The following is a 19,205-nucleotide window of genomic DNA, read 5'->3' as shown; positions in this document are numbered from 1 at the left end:
AGAACCACGCTCTGTCTGGTAGGTAGAAGCACTCCCCCCAGAACCACGCTCTGTCTGGTAGGTAGAAGCACTCCCCCCAGAACCACGCTCTGTCTGGTAGGTAGAAGCACTCCCCCTAGAACCACGCTCTGTCTGGTAGGTAGAAGCACTCCCCCCAGAACCACGCTCTGTCTGGTAGGTAGAAGCACTCCCCCTAGAACCACGCTCTGTCTGGTAGGTAGAAGCACTCCCCCCAGAACCACGCTCTGTCTGGTAGGTAGAAACACTCCCCCCAGAACCACGCTCTGTCTGGTAGGTAGAAGCACTCCCCCCAGAACCACGCTCTGTCTGGTAGGTAGAAACACTCCCCCCAGAACCACGCTCTGTCTGGTAGGTAGAAGCACTCCCCCCAGAACCACGCTCTGTCTGGTAGGTAGAAGCACTCCCCCCAGAACCACGCTCTGTCTGGTAGGTAGAAGCACTCCCCCCAGAACCACGCTCTGTCTGGTAGGTAGAAGCACTCCCCCCAGAACCACGCTCTGTCTGGTAGGTAGAAGCACTCCCCCCAGAACCACGCTCTGTCTGGTAGGTAGAAGCACTCCCCCCAGAACCACGCTCTGTCTGGTAGGTAGAAGCACTCCCCCCAGAACCACGCTCTGTCTGGTAGGTAGAAGCACTCCCCCCAGAACCACGCTCTGTCTGGTAGGTAGAAGCACTCCCCCCAGAACCACGCTCTGTCTGGTAGGTAGAAGCACTCCCCCCAGAACCACGCTCTGTCTGGTAGGTAGAAGCACTCCCCCCAGAACCACGCTCTGTCTGGTAGGTAGAAGCACTCCCCCCAGAACCACGCTCTGTCTGGTAGGTAGAAGCATTCCCCCCAGAACCACGCTCTGTCTGGTAGGTAGAAGCACTCCCCCCAGAACCACGCTCTGTCTGGTAGGTAGAAGCACTCCCCCCAGAACCACGCTCTGTCTGGTAGGTAGAAGCACTCCCCCCAGAACCACGCTCTGTCTGGTAGGTAGAAACACTCCCCCCAGAACCACGCTCTGTCTGGTAGGTAGAAACACTCCCCCCAGAACCACGCTCTGTCTGGTAGGTAGAAGCACTCCCCCCAGAACCACGCTCTGTCTGGTAGGTAGAAGCACTCCCCCCAGAACCACGCTCTGTCTGGTAGGTAGAAGCACTCCCCCCAGAACCACGCTCTGTCTGGTAGGTAGAAACACTCCCCCCAGAACCACGCTCTGTCTGGTAGGTAGAAGCACTCCCCCCAGAACCACGCTCTGTCTGGTAGGTAGAAGCACTCCCCCCAGAACCACGCTCTGTCTGGTAGGTAGAAACACTCCCCCCAGAACCACGCTCTGTCTGGTAGGTAGAAGCACTCCCCCCAGAACCACGCTCTGTCTGGTAGGTAGAAACACTCCCCCCAGAACCACGCTCTGTCTGGTAGGTAGAAACACTCCCCCCAGAACCACGCTCTGTCTGGTAGGTAGAAGCACTCCCCCCAGAACCACGCTCTGTCTGGTAGGTAGAAACACTCCCCCCAGAACCACGCTCTGTCTGGTAGGTAGAAGCACTCCCCCCAGAACCACGCTCTGTCTGGTAGGTAGAAACACTCCCCCCAGAACCACGCTCTGTCTGGTAGGTAGAAACACTCCCCCCAGAACCACGCTCTGTCTGGTAGGTAGAAGCACTCCCCCCAGAACCACGCTCTGTCTGGTAGGTAGAAACACTCCCCCTAGAACCACGCTCTGTCTGGTAGGTAGAAGCACTCTCCCCAGAACCACGCTCTGTCTGGTAGGTAGAAACACTCCCCCCAGAACCACGCTCTGTCTGGTAGGTAGAAACACTCCCCCCAGAACCACGCTCTGTCTGGTAGGTAGAAGCACTCCCCCCAGAACCACGCTCTGTCTGGTAGGTAGAAACACTCCCCCCAGAACCACGCTCTGTCTGGTAGGTAGAAACACTCCCCCCAGAACCACGCTCTGTCTGGTAGGTAGAAACACTCCCCCTAGAACCACGCTCTGTCTGGTAGGTAGAAACACTCCCCCTAGAACCACGCTCTGTCTGGTAGGTAGAAACACTCCCCCCAGAACCACGCTCTGACTGGTAGGTAGAAACACTCCCCCTAGAACCACGCTCTGTCTGGTAGGTAGAAGCACTCCCCCCAGAACCACGCTCTGTCTGGTAGGTAGAAGCACTCCCCCCAGAACCACGCTCTGTCTGGTAGGTAGAAACACTCCCCCCAGAACCACGCTCTGTCTGGTAGGTAGAAACACTCCCCCCAGAACCACGCTCTGTCTGGTAGGTAGAAACACTCCCCCTAGAACCACGCTCTGTCTGGTAGGTAGAAACACTCCCCCTAGAACCACGCTCTGTCTGGTAGGTAGAAGCACTCCCCCCAGAACCACGCTCTGTCTGGTAGGTAGAAGCACTCCCCCCAGAACCACGCTCTGTCTGGTAGGTAGAAACACTCCCCCCAGAACCACGCTCTGTCTGGTAGGTAGAAACACTCCCCCCAGAACCACGCTCTGTCTGGTAGGTAGAAACACTCCCCCCAGAACCACGCTCTGTCTGGTAGGTAGAAACACTCCCCCTAGAACCACGCTCTGTCTGGTAGGTAGAAACACTCCCCCCAGAACCACGCTCTGTCTGGTAGGTAGAAACACTCCCCCCAGAACCACGCTCTGTCTGGTAGGTAGAAGCACTCCCCCCAGAACCACGCTCTGTCTGGTAGGTAGAAGCACTCCCCCCAGAACCACGCTCTGTCTGGTAGGTAGAAACACTCCCCCTAGAACCACGCTCTGTCTGGTACGCTCTCTGTTTGGCTTAGGGGTGTAACAATATAGTAACTGAATCGAAAAATCTATTTTAATTTGCAATGATCTACTATATCGATATGCAAAAGCATATATCGTACCGTTTTGGCTTTGTATTGTATCATTATTGTTTCACAATGCAGGTATTGGTATCGAATCGTTTTGCAGTGCAAATAATTGATTGTATTGAAAAAAAAGTATCTGTGCCTTGTATTTAGCCATTTTAAGAAGAACATTTTTAAAAGAAGGGTTTAATTACTTTTCCATTCCATATAGCTACTCTTGGTCTATCGATAAACGTGTGTAATCACTGTTTTCATGTCAAGGTGTGGGTTTGTCCATTTGTGTTGAAAATATAATGTCCATAAGAGTTACAAATGTTTGCTTAAAAAATACATATATTCAAAGATTTGCTCACATTTTCAAAAATAGCAAATCTACAAGGTTGCAACGCGGCACTCGGTGCTGCGCTGTGAGCTTATATATCTGCTATTTTTCAATAGCTAAAATAATTGAGGCCCCTCCACCTTGGGCCCTAGTAACTCAGTCCCCCCACTCCCCCCACCCCTTGTGACACCCCTGTGTGTGTGTGTGTGTGTGTGTGTGTGTGTGTGTGTGTGTGTGTGTGTGTGTGTGTGTGTGTGTGTGCAGACGGAGGTCGCAGCCCGTCGGAGCCTCTGTGCAGGGTGATCTTTGAGAACGAGCAGGAGGCCAGCAGCAACACGCCCAGCCGCCCGGCGGCGGGGCGGAGGAGGAGCCTGGTGAGCTCGGAGCCGCAGCACGTCACGCTCATCGTGTTCGGCATCGGCATGGTGAACCGCACACACCTGGAGGCCGACATCGGAGGCCTCACCATGGAGGCCGAGCTCAAGAAGATCCACGGCAGCTTCACCCTGAAGGAGAAGATGAAAGGTAAGGGATGGAGCTTGTTAATCTTTATTGAGCACCTTATTGTTCTGTGTTGTTTGATTGTTTTTGGAGCGGTGTGCTAGCACAGCTCCCTTTGTGTGGCTTTGTGTGTCCAAATTGTGTTGGTCAGCACGGCGGCATCTGCGCATGCGCGGACTTTTACCGTGTCCAAATTGTGTTGGTCAGCACGGCGGCATCTGCGCATGCGCGGACTTTTACCACACACACACACACACACACACACACACACACACACACACACACACCTGTGATAGCCGCTAGAGTGGAGGCTCACGAAGCATGCAGCCACCGTAGCGAGCCACGGGCAATCAAGAATTGACACGTCAATATATAAATTGGTGAAAAAAAAGTCAGGGACTATTCTATTCTCTTCCCCCTGCCACGGGAGGTTAATGTTGTCAATCTGTGGGTCAAGACCCGCAGAGAGGTCCCCAAAATATGTATATTCAATATTCAATTTTATATATATATATATATATATATATATATATATATATATATATATTTACCTGGAACTGCTCAAATTCACCGCTCCACTTCGAACCGAGGTTTGATTTTTGTGGCGTGTTTTGCTTTTGCGACCCCCTCGAAAAACTCAAAGGGTCTCTAGTGAAATGTGTAAATAAAATAAAACACGATGTGTGTCTTCCATAGACATCCTGCACCAGAAGATGACAGAGACGTGTGCGTCCGCTCACATAGGAGGAGTCAACATCGTCCTGCTGGAGGGAATCACACCTGACATCCAGTATGTATCATTCAGAATCAGCGCTCACACACATGTCCATCATGATGCGCAGGAGGGATGTTATTCTGCTGGCCTGAAATTACTTTTTATGTTTACCATCAACTTTGAATTGCATTAAGCTCTTGAATGACTAGAGTGATCTATGATATTGCAACTAGTGAGTGAGTTATGCTATTTTAACTAGTGAGTGAGTTAGGATACAGCAACTAGTGAGTGAGTTACGCTATCTTAACTAGTGGGTGAGTTAGGATACAGCAACTAGTGAGAGAGTTATGCTATCTTAGCTAGTGAGTGGGATTTGATATAACTAGTGAGTGAGTTGTGACTTAAGGTAACTAGAAAAGTGTACTTATCGGAGCACAGATCCCCGCCAGGCCAGGTTGCCCACCCAGGGCTTTGTTGTTACCTTTTATAGTGCCGCCATGAGGCAGATTTGAATTATTTGGGGTGGTGTTTTTTCTTCTTTTATTCATTTATTTATATATATTTTTTAAGCTACAGTATCTGCAAGACGGGGGATATGTTCATGGAACTGTTTGAACCTCTCTATCGATTGTGTTTGGTTGTTTGACTGTCCCTGCTTCTCTCTTCCTACCACTTGCGTAGACTGGAGGACTTCCCAACCTCTCCTACCAGCACAGCCAAACAAGAGTTTCTGTATGTTCTAATATTACTGACATCAGACTCAAACCAGTCCTCATTCTCATGTGTCTTGTCTGTGCTGCCTGGCCTCATGTTATGGATTTATGTTTGAAGTGAGCAGTTTGTCCCCAGATGTTTTACGTATATATACATACGTGCATTTTCATTAAAACACAGTACTCAGTTTCATCAATCTAACACATTGTTATGACACCACTAACTGTAAGTGATATGAGTTGGTTAATATGAGTTAATATGAGATATGAGTTGGTTAAAACAAAGCTCTTAGTCAAACAATTTAAAGCTTTACATGTATTCCAACTCATTAGTAAACAGAAGACACATTTTCTTTTCTTTCTGGTGGGATACCAATTTTCTCAAATCGGGTTCGGGTTCGGAACCCCACAGAGATCAAAATGATTTGATAGAACTCATTAGTATTGGTAACATTCTGCCTCACTAGTTTATTTGTTGTCATTGTGTGTTTGTATTGTAGGTTGATTATTTTCACACCATTCCATTTCATCTCAGTATGCATTGATAGTAGTTCAAAAGTAGTATGGTTTGCTACACGCAGCAGAAAACCTTTTTTTCTGCCAAGACAACATAATTATGTTGTTATGCGGGTGTGAAGCTCAAACAAGCATGCACAGGCAGGTCTGTGTACTTTTAAAAGTTTGTTTTCGTATTTAATCTACAGTATGTACATAATCACTCTGAACTCTGCTGTCTGCTCTCCCCTCCCCTTGGAAACTGTCAATGGGACATTGTCAGACTCAAGCTCCAGCGCTGAATCTGAAATCAGGCTAATAGGACTTTGATTTAAAAAACGTGATTCATTCATTCCAAAATATGGAGAGGTTTCTGCCAGACAGCAATGGTATATTATTATTAGTAGTATTATGGATGAGCCCTGACAGCACATGGTTGGTGCTGCACACTCCACATTTCGCACGCAGATAGCTCAGACCTTTGCCTACGTTCTTAGCTAGGCCTCGACCCGACCCGATATGCGGTTTTCCGGAACCAACGCGAAAGGTTCGGAATCTCCATATGTGGAGTCCTGACTACTAATTGAAGCCAATGGACGCCGAATCCGAATTGGCTCGAATCGCATGGATGAGCCCTGACAGCACATGGTTGGTGCTACAGACTCCAAATTTCGCACACAGATAGCTCAGACCTTTGCCTACGTTCTTAGCTAGGCCTCGACCCGACCCGATACACAGTTTTTCAGATCCGGCACGAAAGGTTCGGAATCTCCGTATGCAGAGATGACTGACATCGGGCTGTTCCGGAGCAAGCGATGACTCATTGTGACATCACTTCATAAAAGGCTCTGACATCAACAAAAAATCTCTCTGAGTGTGGCATAAACTAAAGTCTTTCTTCCTCTCACTTTGAGGTGAGCAAAGTTCAGGGTAATTAGCGGGCTGTGCCTTTTAGAGAACCAGGTGAATAATGGATACAGGCAAACATATGGTCAAAACGGCTCTTATGACAACAGGTATAATGGGGTTTGCATTAAAGGGTAGGGTATTCACAGAGATCTCCATATATGGGCATAAAATGGATGCCCGTATGCGGAGCCGGTACTGTGTCTGCAGAGATCTCCATATATGGGCATAAGTGGACAAAGGCAAACACATGGTCAAAATGGGTCCTATGACAACAGGTATAATGGGGTTTGCATTAAAGGGGAACTGGCACTGTGTCTGCAACACAGTCGGAGACAGATACAGAGATCTCCATAATGTGCAAAATGCTCGGAATCTCCTTATGCAGAGCTGATTGTTGACATCAGGCTGTTCCGGAGGAAATCGGCGCAAGCGATGACTCATTGTGACATCACTTCATAAAAGTCTCTGACATCACGTACACCACATGAGTCAATGGGCATAAATAGACACTGGCAAACAGATGGTCAAAACGGGTCTTATGACAACAGGTATAATGGGGTTTGCATTAAAAGGTAGGGCATTCATAGAGATCTCCATATACTGTATGGGCATAAATAAAATGGACGCCCGTATGCGGAGCTGATGTCTGACATCAGAGTTTTCCGGAACCTGCACTGTGTCTGCAGAGTCCCTCATATATGGGCATAAGTGGACACAGGTAAACAGATGGTCAAAACGGGTCCTATGACAACAGGTATATTGGGGTTTGCATTAAAGTGTGGGTCATTCATTCCCTATTTCAATTTCGGCACGCGTGTGGACGGCTCTGGACGCAGACAGACAGATAACTCCATATAGGCATAAATGGACACAGGCAAACAGATGGTCAAGACGGGTCCTACCATATATATCTCCATATATATGGGCATAAAATGGACAGACAGATATCTCCATATATGGGCATAAATGGACACACCCAAACAGATGGTCAAAATGGTTCCTATGACAACAGGTATAATCGGGTTTGCATTAAAGGGTGGGGCATTCATTCCCTATTTACATTGTTCCCGAGTTGGCCAGGTCGCCGACTAGACGCTCGGCCGCCCGAAGGGCGGCCGAGCTTCTAGTTATTATTATTTGTATTATTATTCAGCACATCATCTGTGACCATTATTGTCACCATACAGTACAATGCACACCATTGTGTGTAACAGTAATGTCACTGTCATTCCACAAATGTCAGTTAGTCATGTCACTACTGTATATGTGTGTAAATGTTACAGTACACGTGGCACCTTCCATCCATCCATGTAATTGGTAAAACGTAACATTTTAATGATAATCTGACATAAATATTAACATTGGGTGTAAAAAAAGCTTTGAAAGCTTTTGAAATCTTCAGGTGGTCGTCCTGACACGGTAAAGGTTGAGAACCACCAGTCTAAAAAGAAAATATACACAGTATATATATATCTCGACCAAACCCATCTGTGTGTCGGGCTCTACGTGTTCCCACATCCACACGACGTGACGTCATGGGTGTCTTTTCACTCTGTCCTCCGCCTCCTCCAGGACGGTGGTGAAGTGCAACATCGCCAAGTCCCAGGCGCTGTACAGCGCCCAGCGCGGCCTGAAGACCAACAACGCCGCCGTGTTCAAGGTGGGCGCCATCATGATCAACATCCCGCAGCACCCCGCCACGCTGCACAGCATGATGGTGCGCAGCTCCCACCAGCTGTCCAAGCAGATCGCTGACCTGATCCGCCAGCCCTCCAACATGTACGTTACCTTTAAAACCCATTTAGGGCCTAGAATTATCGAATGCTTTAACCAGTGAAAAATAGCAGATATACAAGCTCACAACGCGGCACCGAGTGCCGCGCTGCGAGCTTGAAGATCTGCTATTTTTGAAAAAGTAAAAGTGAAAATGTGTGCACATCTTTGAATATATGTATTTTCAAAGCGAACATTTATAACTCAAATTTTGCTTCTGGGTGGTCCCTGGAACTAGATAGTTTGAGATGGGGGTCCGTGGCCAAATAAATATCAGTTTGGGGGTCCTTCACATGAAAAGGTTTGAGAACCACTGACATAGTAGAACAGACTAACTGAGCTCCAGTTAAGTGAAAAGGACCCTTTCTTTGACGATGGCTGGCCAGATTGCCGACATAGAATCAAAGGTTTTTCAAAAAATGTCTTATAGAATCGGGTCAAAATTCTAATTTTCAAGATTTTCTTTTTTTTGGTATATCTGCTATTTTTCAATAGTTAAAGCATAAAATAATGATACACAATAATGTGTACCCGTTCTAAATATTAATATAATACTGTCTTCCAGCCCTCCAACAAGTACGTTCACTTTTATTTATAGCTGTTGACATTGGCCGTTGGCATCAAATTCTGGGCCCTGGGTACAAGGATTCACTGCGGGCCCCCCATAAATGTTCTTCATAGGGGAGGGGGTTTAACCCATTTAGACTGGGAACGCATTATTACGCATTATTTTGTGCTTTAACTATTGCAAAATGGCAGATATAGAAGCTCACAGCGCTACCGAGTGCCACCCTGCGATCTTGTAAATCTGCTATTTTTGAAAGAAAAAAAAAAAGAATTTAATGTCAGTGGTGTTCAAACTTTTTCATGTGAAGGACCCCCAAAATTATTTGTATTTGGCCACGGACCCCCATCTCAAAATATTTAGTTCAAGGGACTCCCCCCAGAAGCAAACTCTGAGTTACAAATGTTTGCTTAAAAAATACATATATTCAAAGATTTGCACACATTTTCACGACTTTTACAAAAATATTTTCAATAGCTAAAGTAGGCTATAAAATAATTAAGGCCCCTCCCCGTTGGGCCCTATAGTAACTCAGTCTCAGACTTGTTTGACAGCACTGTCGTCAGTCTATGTTGGATTTGTGTTTTTAGTTAACTTGACCTTTCACTCTGTTTTTGGTCTGCTCTTTTTTTACCTCTACACCAAACCTATTTGCCAAAAATAGCCGAGCTGCGAGGCGTTGAGAGCTTGTAGATCTGCTATTTTTAGCTAAAGTTCTCCTCAGAATAGGGATGCAAGGGGTTCAAGTTGTTAATTTCAAAGAATGATCCTGCGTTGAGAGCTTGTAGATCTGCTATTTTTAGCTAAAGTTCTCCTCAGAATAGGGATGCAAGGGGTTCAAGTTGTTAATTTCAAAGAATGATCCTATCACAAAGATCTGGCGCCCCCCCCCCTGTAGTAACTCTGAGGACCCTGTGTTGAAGACCCCTGGGATAAACGTTAAAGGTGATACACCGTGAAATTTCACTTTTCCTATTTTAAAACCTTTTTTTGAGGTCCCACTAGCACCTTCTATCCTCACAAAGTCCCATTTCTGACCGTTGTGTCTTTCTCTGGTTTAGAGAAGGCGAAAGTTAAAAGTATCCCACGGGTTCTAAAAACAGGCTATCCAGATTTGCTGCCGATCGTGACGTCATCATCGGCCGTTTTTGAAGAAAAATATTTTTTTTTTCAAAAAAAAATATTTTTTTCAAAAGGATTTTGTTTTCAATTTTTTTTCTGAGAGCCATTCAAAAATGAGAGAGGCTCTCTATTCAGGAGTGGTTATTTAGCCTCAAACCTTTTGAAAAACGTTTTTGGGACATAAACAATATGACATAAATACTTTTTAAATGCATGGTGTATCACCTTTAACAGTGATTATGGTCCCATCCCTAATAGTCCTGCGGCCAGCCGGGAGGACACCCCCACCCCGCAGCCCTCTGACAAGGCCAACACCAGCGTCAACCAGACGCCCGTGGAGGCCAACGAGTTCCCGCAGCTCCCCGAGGGCCTGGAGAAGAAGCCCATCGTGCTCAAGTTCAGCGCCATGCTGGACGGCATCACCATCGGAGCGGCGCTGCTGCCCTCGCTCAAGGCCGAGTACAAGATGGGCCGCATGAAGAGCCACGGCATGACGGGTATGTGTGTGTGTGTGTGTGTGTGTGTGTGTGTGTGTGTGTGTGTGTGTGTGTGTGTGTGTGTGTGTGTGTGTGTGTGTGTGTGTGTGTGTGTGTGTGTGAACAGAATGAACCCTTTGACTCTTTTAATGCAAATGACTAGCGCTCGTCACGTGTCCCATAACGCCACGGCGAGCGCTCGTCAAATCCTGTTTTGGAGCCAGACTGAGCACAGTTTACAGTTTAGGCATTTAGCAGACGCTTTTAATCCAAAGCGACTTACAATAAGCAGGTAATACACATCACTATAATAAGCAAGATAATGTGTCTATACATCAACAACAATACAACAAATGCATAGGAATATCAATCTAGAAAAATTATAATAAGGTAGACCAGGCACCTAATCAGTAAAAAAAAATCACACTCGTGTGAACTGAGCGGTTGTGTGTGTGTGTGTGTGTGTGTGTGTGTGTGTGTGTGTGTGTGTGTGTGTGTGTGTGTGTGTGTGTGTGTGTGTGTGTGTGTGTGTGTGTGTGTGTGTGTGTGTGTGTGTGTGTGTGTGTGTGTGTGTGTGTGCGTGCGTGCGTGCGTGTGTGTGTGCCCCCTGTGTGTGTGTGTGTGTGCCCCCTGTGTGTGTTTGTGCCTGGCCTATGCCTGGCCTATCCTGAACAACAGCGCCCCTCCCTTAACATGTGTGGTCAGAAAAGGTTACTGCAGGGCCAGGCTACATACCCGGAGACAGACAGACAGACAGACAGACAGACAAACAGACAAACAGACAGACAGACAGACAGACCCACACACACGGCCACGTATAGGAGCGTTGTGACCACCGCTCAAAAACTAACAAATGCTATGGTCATTGAGGGAAGGGGAGTGTTACAGTAGTGCTATGTTTTTTTTTTTTTTTTTTTTAACAATATGTTTATTTTTGTTTTTCATTTTTTAAAGAGACATACAAAACAACATGTACAGGACAATAATATACTACATACAGATGAAACAAGCAAAAAAGAAAATACAACAACATACATAGAAAAGGAAAACCCACAAAAAACCTGACACTAACACGACACATAAGAGTATTAAATAATTATTATATAAAGAGCACATGTACTATTTACACTATTTACACCCAGAGTCCTATGCCTTATGGCCGGACAAATGACTGCAGAGGAAATGCAGCTACCCCACACCTGGTTCCTCCATTAAATAAGAGAGATCATTGCCCTTGACATACTGGATAAAGTTTCCCCATATTTTCTCAAATAGCTCTTGTTTGTTTTTGAGAGTGTATGTGATTCTTTCTAATGGAAGGCACAAAGACAGTTCCTTAAACCACTGAGCGATGCTAGGTTTCCCTGTCTTTTTCCATGAAAGGGCGATAACCCTTTTGGCTTATAGGAACCCAAGATCCAGAAATGTTATCTCGTTGTTTTTTATCCTATGGCCGATCGGGTAAAGGCCTAATAAGAAGAGTTTTCGATCTAGCTCAATGTTAATAAGTAGTATCCGTTGTAGCTCCTTTCTAACCTCCTCCCAAAACTCCTTAATTCTTGGACATGCCCACAAACAATGGAACAGAGTGAGTGCTATGGTTTTAGGTGGAGTCTGAAGAGGTGAGTCTTCAGACCACGGTGGAAGCTATGGAGTGAGTCTGTTGTTCCAAGTGTGACAGGGAGTTTATTCCACAGTTTGGGGGCCAGGAGGGCGAATTGTTGTTAAGTATATTTTCTTGTGTTTCCCTCCAGGCGCCCAGACCAGCTTCACCTTCGAGCTTCCCAACCACAAGCTGTGCTTCCAGTCCAAGGTGTCTCCGGTGGACATGTCCACCATGCCGCCCTCTGCCAGCCTCAACCTGCCGCCCGTCACCATGTCGGGAGAGTACATCATGGAGGACCACGACAGCCACTCGGACCAGGTCTGGGCCCCCGACGACTTTCCCGCCAAGCAGGGCAACTACCTGCAGGGCAACTACCTGCGCTGCGTGGCCGAGGTAAAGATCTGCTGCTGCTGCTGGGAGAGTATGGAGCGTCCCCATTTTGATGCTAATACTTTCATACTTTCACTCAAGTACATTTTGAATTCCAGACGTTTACTTGTAACAGAGTATTTCTAAATTTGCAGTATTGATACGTTTAAACACTCGGGTGACTGGAAAAAAAAATCACTTCCACTCTGACTGCATTTATCAGTCAAATTGACAGGTAAATTCTCTCCCTTTTGGCCCAGGAGAGCTGCCAGCGGGGGTTCTATTGTCTTCCAAATGTGAATTAGCATTTCAATTGACCTCTCAAATGGGGAGCGCAAAAGGTGTGAAATTCTCTCCTTGCTTCTGGGAGGGGGAGGAATGGGTGAGACCTGTCTTTATGACCGATAACTAACAGTCACAGTGGTATAATGGTATATTATTTCATAACATTTCATAAACGTTTTCAGAAGGGGGGGGGGGGGGGGGGGGGGGGGGGGAACGAGAACACATATGTCTTGAGTATTATTTAGGAAAAGTCATGGAAGGGGAAATTTCTGAGACCTTCACAAGAGGAGTTGTTGCACTTTGCGATCTCAAAATCTGTCAAAATGACCTGTTAGACACCCGTGTGTTAACCCATTTAGGCCTAGAATTATTGAATGCTTTAACCAGTGAAAAATAGCAGATATACAAGCTCACAGCGCTGCACCGAGTGCCGCGCTGCGAGCTTCTAGATCTGCTATTTTTGAAAAAGTCGTGAAAATGTGTGCAAATCTTTGAATATTATGTATTTTCAAAGCGAACGTTTGTAACTCAAATTTTGCTTCTGGGTGGTCCCTGGAACTAGATATTTTGAAATGGGGGTCCGTGGCCAAATAAATATCATTTTGGGGGTCCTTCACATGAAAAGGTTTGAGAACCACTGACATAGTAGTCTCTCAAGAACAGACTAACTGAGCTCCATTTAAGTGAAAAGGACCTTTTCTTTGACGATGGCTGGCCAGATTGCTGACATAGAAACATAGTTTTTTTTCCAAAAATCTTAGAAGGATTCAAAAGACACTTATAGAATCGGGTCAAAATTCAAATTTATAGCAGATAGCAGATCTACAAGCTCACAGCGCGGCACCGAGTGCCGCGCTGTGAGCTTGTATATCTGCTATTTTTCCACTGGTTAAAGCATAAAATAATTCTAGGCCCTAAATGTGTTAAGTAAAACACGTGAGTACTTTTTTCCACCTCTGCAGATTGGCTCCTTTGAACACAACCTGACCACAGACCTGCTGAACCACCTGGTGTTCCTTCAGAAGGTCTTCATGAAGGAGGTGAACGAAGTCATCCAGAAGGTGTCAGGTACGCAGCACGTTTAATGAAGTCATCCAGAAGGTGTCATGTACGCAGCACGTTTGATGAAAAAAAAATCCATGTTTCTCAGGCACGTGCACACATAAGTGCATTTTCCACAGGCCCAACACAACACCACGCCACTCCACACCACACCGCCCACTTGTGTCAGGTTTTCCACTACAAGGAACTGGGTAGAGTGGTGTGAAAGTGGTACTTAACAGGGTACTAAAAAGTATCCAGTCTAGAGTAGGTCTGAGCTAGGCCAAACAGGGCCAAACACTTCATAATGACTGATCACTCACTGACTTTTCATTTAGACCACCAGGATATAGTTGTAATACATGATAATAGATTCTACTGTGTTACAAGCACTATTATAATCTATTATAGTGTATTATAATTATCATAGTAATACATTAATACTTTATAGTGTATTAAAATCACAGTTATAATCCATTATAGTGTATTATAATTTAGGATAGTTGTAATACAAATGTATATTGTATTATAATCACAGTTAAAAGGGTAAATTTGTTTCTTACCAATAGGGTTACTTTTGTGTAGTGGAAAATGTAGATATTTTTATGTGGTGCGGTGTGGTGTGGTGTAGGGTGGTGTGGTGTGGTGCTAAAACTGCAGTCGAAAAGGGGCTATAGACATCAAAGGGGGCTTGAGCCTCTGCCATTTTACCCCTCTGTAAAAAGTGCCCTCTCCAGACCATGAATGCAGTTTTTTCTATGGTGAAAGAAACGCAAATGCTCTCTTTCCATGACATACCTGAAGGCGGCATTCAAGAGAATTGTCTCTCCTGAACTTGAATGCAGCATCTTATGTTGAAAGAATTGCCCTCTCTGTGTAGAAATCCATTCCACACGCTGCATCTCCAGTATTGACTTGATTATGCTTAGTTCAGTGTGGTATAACGCAGGGAAAGGAAGTCGACTCAGTCGACTTGACGGCTTTTTCGTTAAAGGAGTAGTTCACCCCCAAAATGATTTTTTTTTTTTTTTGATTAGTCACGCCATGGAGACTAGAGTTCAATAATATTTTTTGTCACATTCCTAAGACTAAAATTTGATTCGAGTAAATTTACCCCCATTGATTCCGGATGGGGACCCGTTTCGAATGGGGGTATTTATTGTTATCACATGTTTGTCTTAGGAATGTGACAAAAAACTAAAAATATTATTGAACTCTAGTCTCCATGGCGTGACTAATCAATAGAAAAAAAGTCATGTTGGGGGTGAACTACTCCTTTAATGCCCTAGTTTGATGTGAGTTGTGCAGGAATTATATTTATTGGAGGTTAACACTGTTTTCTCTTGCAGGAGGAGAGCAGCCCATCCCACTGTGGAACGAACACGACATCTCGACGGACGCAGACAAACCCAAAATCCTGCTCTACTCTCTCAGTCTCATGTTCAAGGTACGCCACTTTTGCCCACGTTCCTGTAGTTGTAACCTCTAGTGCTAGAGTCTAGCACTAGTGGTTACATTTTACACAATGCCCACTCATTTCCCAGTTACATATGGTCAGATTCAGGATACTGTACACAGGTCAGTTTATAATCAGCGTTCAATTAACTGGCAATAAGTAACACGCCGGGTGCCTAGGATTATTCAAGATTCAATCAGCAGTTGCCATGGAAACCTGCTTTTTTTTACCTTGTTTGGGTGCTCCAAGGGAAAAAGTAATCTGAGTATGTCGTGTTTAGTAGGGCTGCACAATATTAGGATACCAGTATGACTCCCTAATCGGGGGCGGCATAGCTCAGGGGTAGAGAAACCGTTATTAGAGCACGACGGTTTGCCGAAGGGTTCCCAGTTTAAATCCGGGCTCCCCCTGAGTTAAAGGGGAAGACCACCCATTTTCAATATTGAAATATGTCATTAATATAACTTAGAGGAGTTGTGTGGAAATAGAAAAAAAGTTCCCCCCCTTCTGTGTTGCCTAGAACTGGAGTATTGATTTTGGGGTTTGTATTGTGAAGTACAATGTGTGATGTCATCAAGTTGTACTTTACAATACAAACCCCAAAATCAATCCTCCAGTTCTAGGCAACACAGAAGAGGGGGAACTTTTTTTCTATTTCCACACAACTCCTCTAAGGCATATTAATGACGCAGTTCAATATTGAAAATGGGTGGTCTTCCCCTTTAATGTCATTGAGCAAGACTCTGAACCCCTATCTGCTCCTGGTGAGCAGGTTGGTGCCTTGCATGGTTTCCTCCGCCACCGGTGTATGAATGTGTGTGAGAATGGGTGAATGTAATGCACAATCTATGTAAAGCGCCTTGGATAAAAGCGCTATATAAATGCACCATTTACCATTTATAAGGTCGCATACACAAACTTTAGAAGGCAATGGTAGCCAATCAGGAGGGAATGGGACAGATCCATGTTGATGAAATTGCTTATTAGATAGATACATAGATCTATATGCAAATGTTTTAGCTGTATTCCCAGATAAAAAATGTCCACTAAGCCCTCAAAATTGACCATTTAAAGATGGCGGCCACCACTATGCTCAAACATAAAAGAGCCAATATCTCGGCTTCCAAGCCACTTTCATGCATTGTGTGGGCTGTCATTTTGTTCTGTTGCTGTTGGTAGTCATGATTGTCAGTTCCCACCTGATGTCATGTGGGAGTTCAGACTTATCCAGACCATAATAAATAACTGATAGCTTGCATAACGTCTTCAAGGTAGGACTTAAATCCAAGATGTACAGGTCATCATGGTATGCGCGATTGAATCCTCCAAAGATGATGATACGATCTCCCACCATGGAACAGCTCATCCCACACCTCTCAAAGGGGTCTTTCCGCTTGGGCTCAACCTGCTTCCAGGAAAAGGTCTCTGGACTGAATTTCCATAGATCATTGAAGCACTGGTTCCGATGATTCCTGCCACCAAATATGTACAGCTCTCCATTGTAGGCAAAGGCTGAATGACTTGAACGTTCTTCTGGGAGAAGCTGTGCATAAAGCTGTGTCTTCAACCAGCAGTTGGTCTCTGTGTCAAACACAGTAATGCTGTTTAAGATCCCCTGCCCCCCCCATCCCCCAAATACAAACATCTTTGTTCCAATGATGGTGGCAGAGTGACTGAAGGAAGCAGGTGGTGGAGTTCCTCTGTTGTTAATTAAAGCCCAGACCATTATGGTTGTGTCCAACGTGTACATGTCATTAGTGTGTCCAGTCAGCTGGGTGTATCCTATTCCTCCATACACATACATGACCTTCTCCAGGACACAGGCTGTGTGGAAGGCTCTTGCTTCTGGAATAGACCCATAAATGTTGGGTTTGAACCAGCTGTCGGTGTCAACATCAAAGGCATAAAGCACACTGCGAGGCTCCCCTCCCCAGATGTAGACAATCTCTTCTACCAGCACAGCTGTGTGGCCTCGGCGTGCGGAGGGAACCTCAATGGGACTTTGTCCTCTTCCATTTGTCACTGAGGGCAACTTCCTCCAACGCAAAGACACTGTGTTGAAGATCTGGACTTCAATCCGATCACTGTTGTACAGGTAGCTGATCCTTCCAAATGAGTAGAGTTTGTGTCCGACTACCACTGCAGCTTGGTAGCAATCCACTGCAGCTTGGTAGCAATCCTTAGGTCCTCCTTTCAGATATGTCGACCAGTGAAACATTTCACACACCAGAACCTCCGTGAGTCAGTACAACAGATTTACCGGATTTGTTGTTAAAGGACAGTCTAATTTATCAGAATAGTTGTTGAATGACATTTGCTTTTTTTGACGTTTACTTTTAAAGACAAACTGTACATTGGTTGTGATGACGATGTTGTGATGTCAAATGCGTGATTGCGACCGCAGGTCCCATTTACTACCAAAACCTCCACAGGCTGTCTGTGAGTGAGTCAGTCAGTCAGTCACACTTTTGCCCTGCTCATATCTCCACAACCGTTGCCCCCATCCATGCCACATTTTGCACACACACTCCTTGACTGCCAAACTACAACCTCCAAGGACCCCCGGAGCCCCAGGGACCTGGGGGTCCCTGGGATGTAAATAATGACCAAATGTGCAAAAATGACCAAATGACCACCCCAACGGGGCTGCTCACGGGGAATTCCCGGGGACCACCAACTCCTGGTGCTCCAGAACGGATGCAAAAGTGGTGGCGCCCCCAGTGGAGGACCCCCTGCCACTGCAGCGCACATAAAATGCCGTAACTCGGGCTAGGAGCGTCCGGGAGAGCCGGGGCCGGTACCTATTCGTCTGCCAAGGCAACGCGGAGACCACACCCCTCATTTCTCACATGGCCCTATTCTAGCGCCACCTTCAGGCCGATTTTTAAAACACATTTTTGGACACTGCTCCTACAGTTTTTGCCCTAAAATCACGAATATCACTACACAGCATGTCTACACTCATGTCATCAACATGGATCAGGAAGATCTTGGAAAAACACATTTTTGCCCTATTTGTGGAGATAAGCCACCTACGGTCGCTTATCTCCCGATTAGGGAGTCTTACTGGTGTAATTATGTAGTATTTGGAATTTCGATCAATCCAGAGTAGACGAGTACAGAGCCCTGGTGGAACCCAGTCAACTAAGGAAGAGCTTGGCTTTACTAATTAACATACAGTACATGTTATGCCCATATATGGAGATCCCTGTCCCAATGTCATCAATATTAACTCATTCGTAGTTTACGGCCGTAAAGCCCGTTAATTTCTCTATGTCTTTCACTGCCGGCTTCTCCGAGTCCTACCTGTTAACGTGGGCGCTCGTCCAGTTCCCATCGTGCGTGATCGGACACTGCTCGTGTGTTCGCGTATTCCATCAGCTTCTCAAATCCGTTGAAACTTTTTCAATTGATCAATAACTTCTCCATCTGTAAGCCGCGGAGTGCAGACAGTAAGCTGGGCCAAAATAGAGGACGGACTTCCGCTTCCGGTTCAGGGACTCCAATGTTAAAGTGGTCCGCTCAATAATGTGTCCGTGTAGAAACCGATCACGGAGCATTAGTTCCGGCCTATTTTAGTTGCGTTTCGATAAAAAAAAAATGTTTAATACATTTTTATTACATTTACGGGTTCTACGGGCATGGCAGAGAAGGGGTACAAAGGGGTATTTTGATGGCAGAGTTTGTGTTAAGGACATATCTGGGAATGGTCATATTTGGTAATGCCCATACAGTATATGGGCATGTTTTGACAAAACATTGTTGACTATCTTGCAGGGGTCTCCATATATGGGTAACTGGTCCGATATACATCAACTGGCCTGATGGCCAAGAATTAGTTGCATGTTGCCCTGAGGCGTCTTACTAGTACTCAATACTAACAACACAACCCAAATAGGGCAGACAAACAGAAGTGTGCTTTTGCCAGTGCGAGAAAAACACACACACACACACACACACACACACACACACACACACACACACACACACACACACA

General features: G+C 45.7%; 1 protein-coding gene across 1 annotated transcript in view; it reads left to right on the top strand.

Moving 5' to 3' along the window:
* kiaa1109 (KIAA1109) overlaps nucleotides 1–19,205 on the top strand; it is a 175,224-nt gene that overhangs the window by 87,346 nt on the left and 68,673 nt on the right. The window contains exons 53-59 of the mRNA XM_080750799.1: nucleotides 3,447–3,707; nucleotides 4,380–4,473; nucleotides 8,088–8,294; nucleotides 10,234–10,472; nucleotides 12,206–12,450; nucleotides 13,674–13,779; nucleotides 15,102–15,199. Coding sequence (XP_080606925.1) covers nucleotides 3,447–3,707; nucleotides 4,380–4,473; nucleotides 8,088–8,294; nucleotides 10,234–10,472; nucleotides 12,206–12,450; nucleotides 13,674–13,779; nucleotides 15,102–15,199 — 1,250 coding nt within the window. The remainder of the gene's footprint in view (nucleotides 1–3,446; nucleotides 3,708–4,379; nucleotides 4,474–8,087; nucleotides 8,295–10,233; nucleotides 10,473–12,205; nucleotides 12,451–13,673; nucleotides 13,780–15,101; nucleotides 15,200–19,205) is intronic.

Source organism: Nannobrachium achirus (assembly GCF_963921795.1).
Source record: "Nannobrachium achirus genome assembly, chromosome: 20".
NCBI lineage: Eukaryota > Metazoa > Chordata > Actinopteri > Myctophiformes > Myctophidae > Nannobrachium > Nannobrachium achirus.
This window is presented reverse-complemented; position numbering and strand designations above follow the sequence as displayed.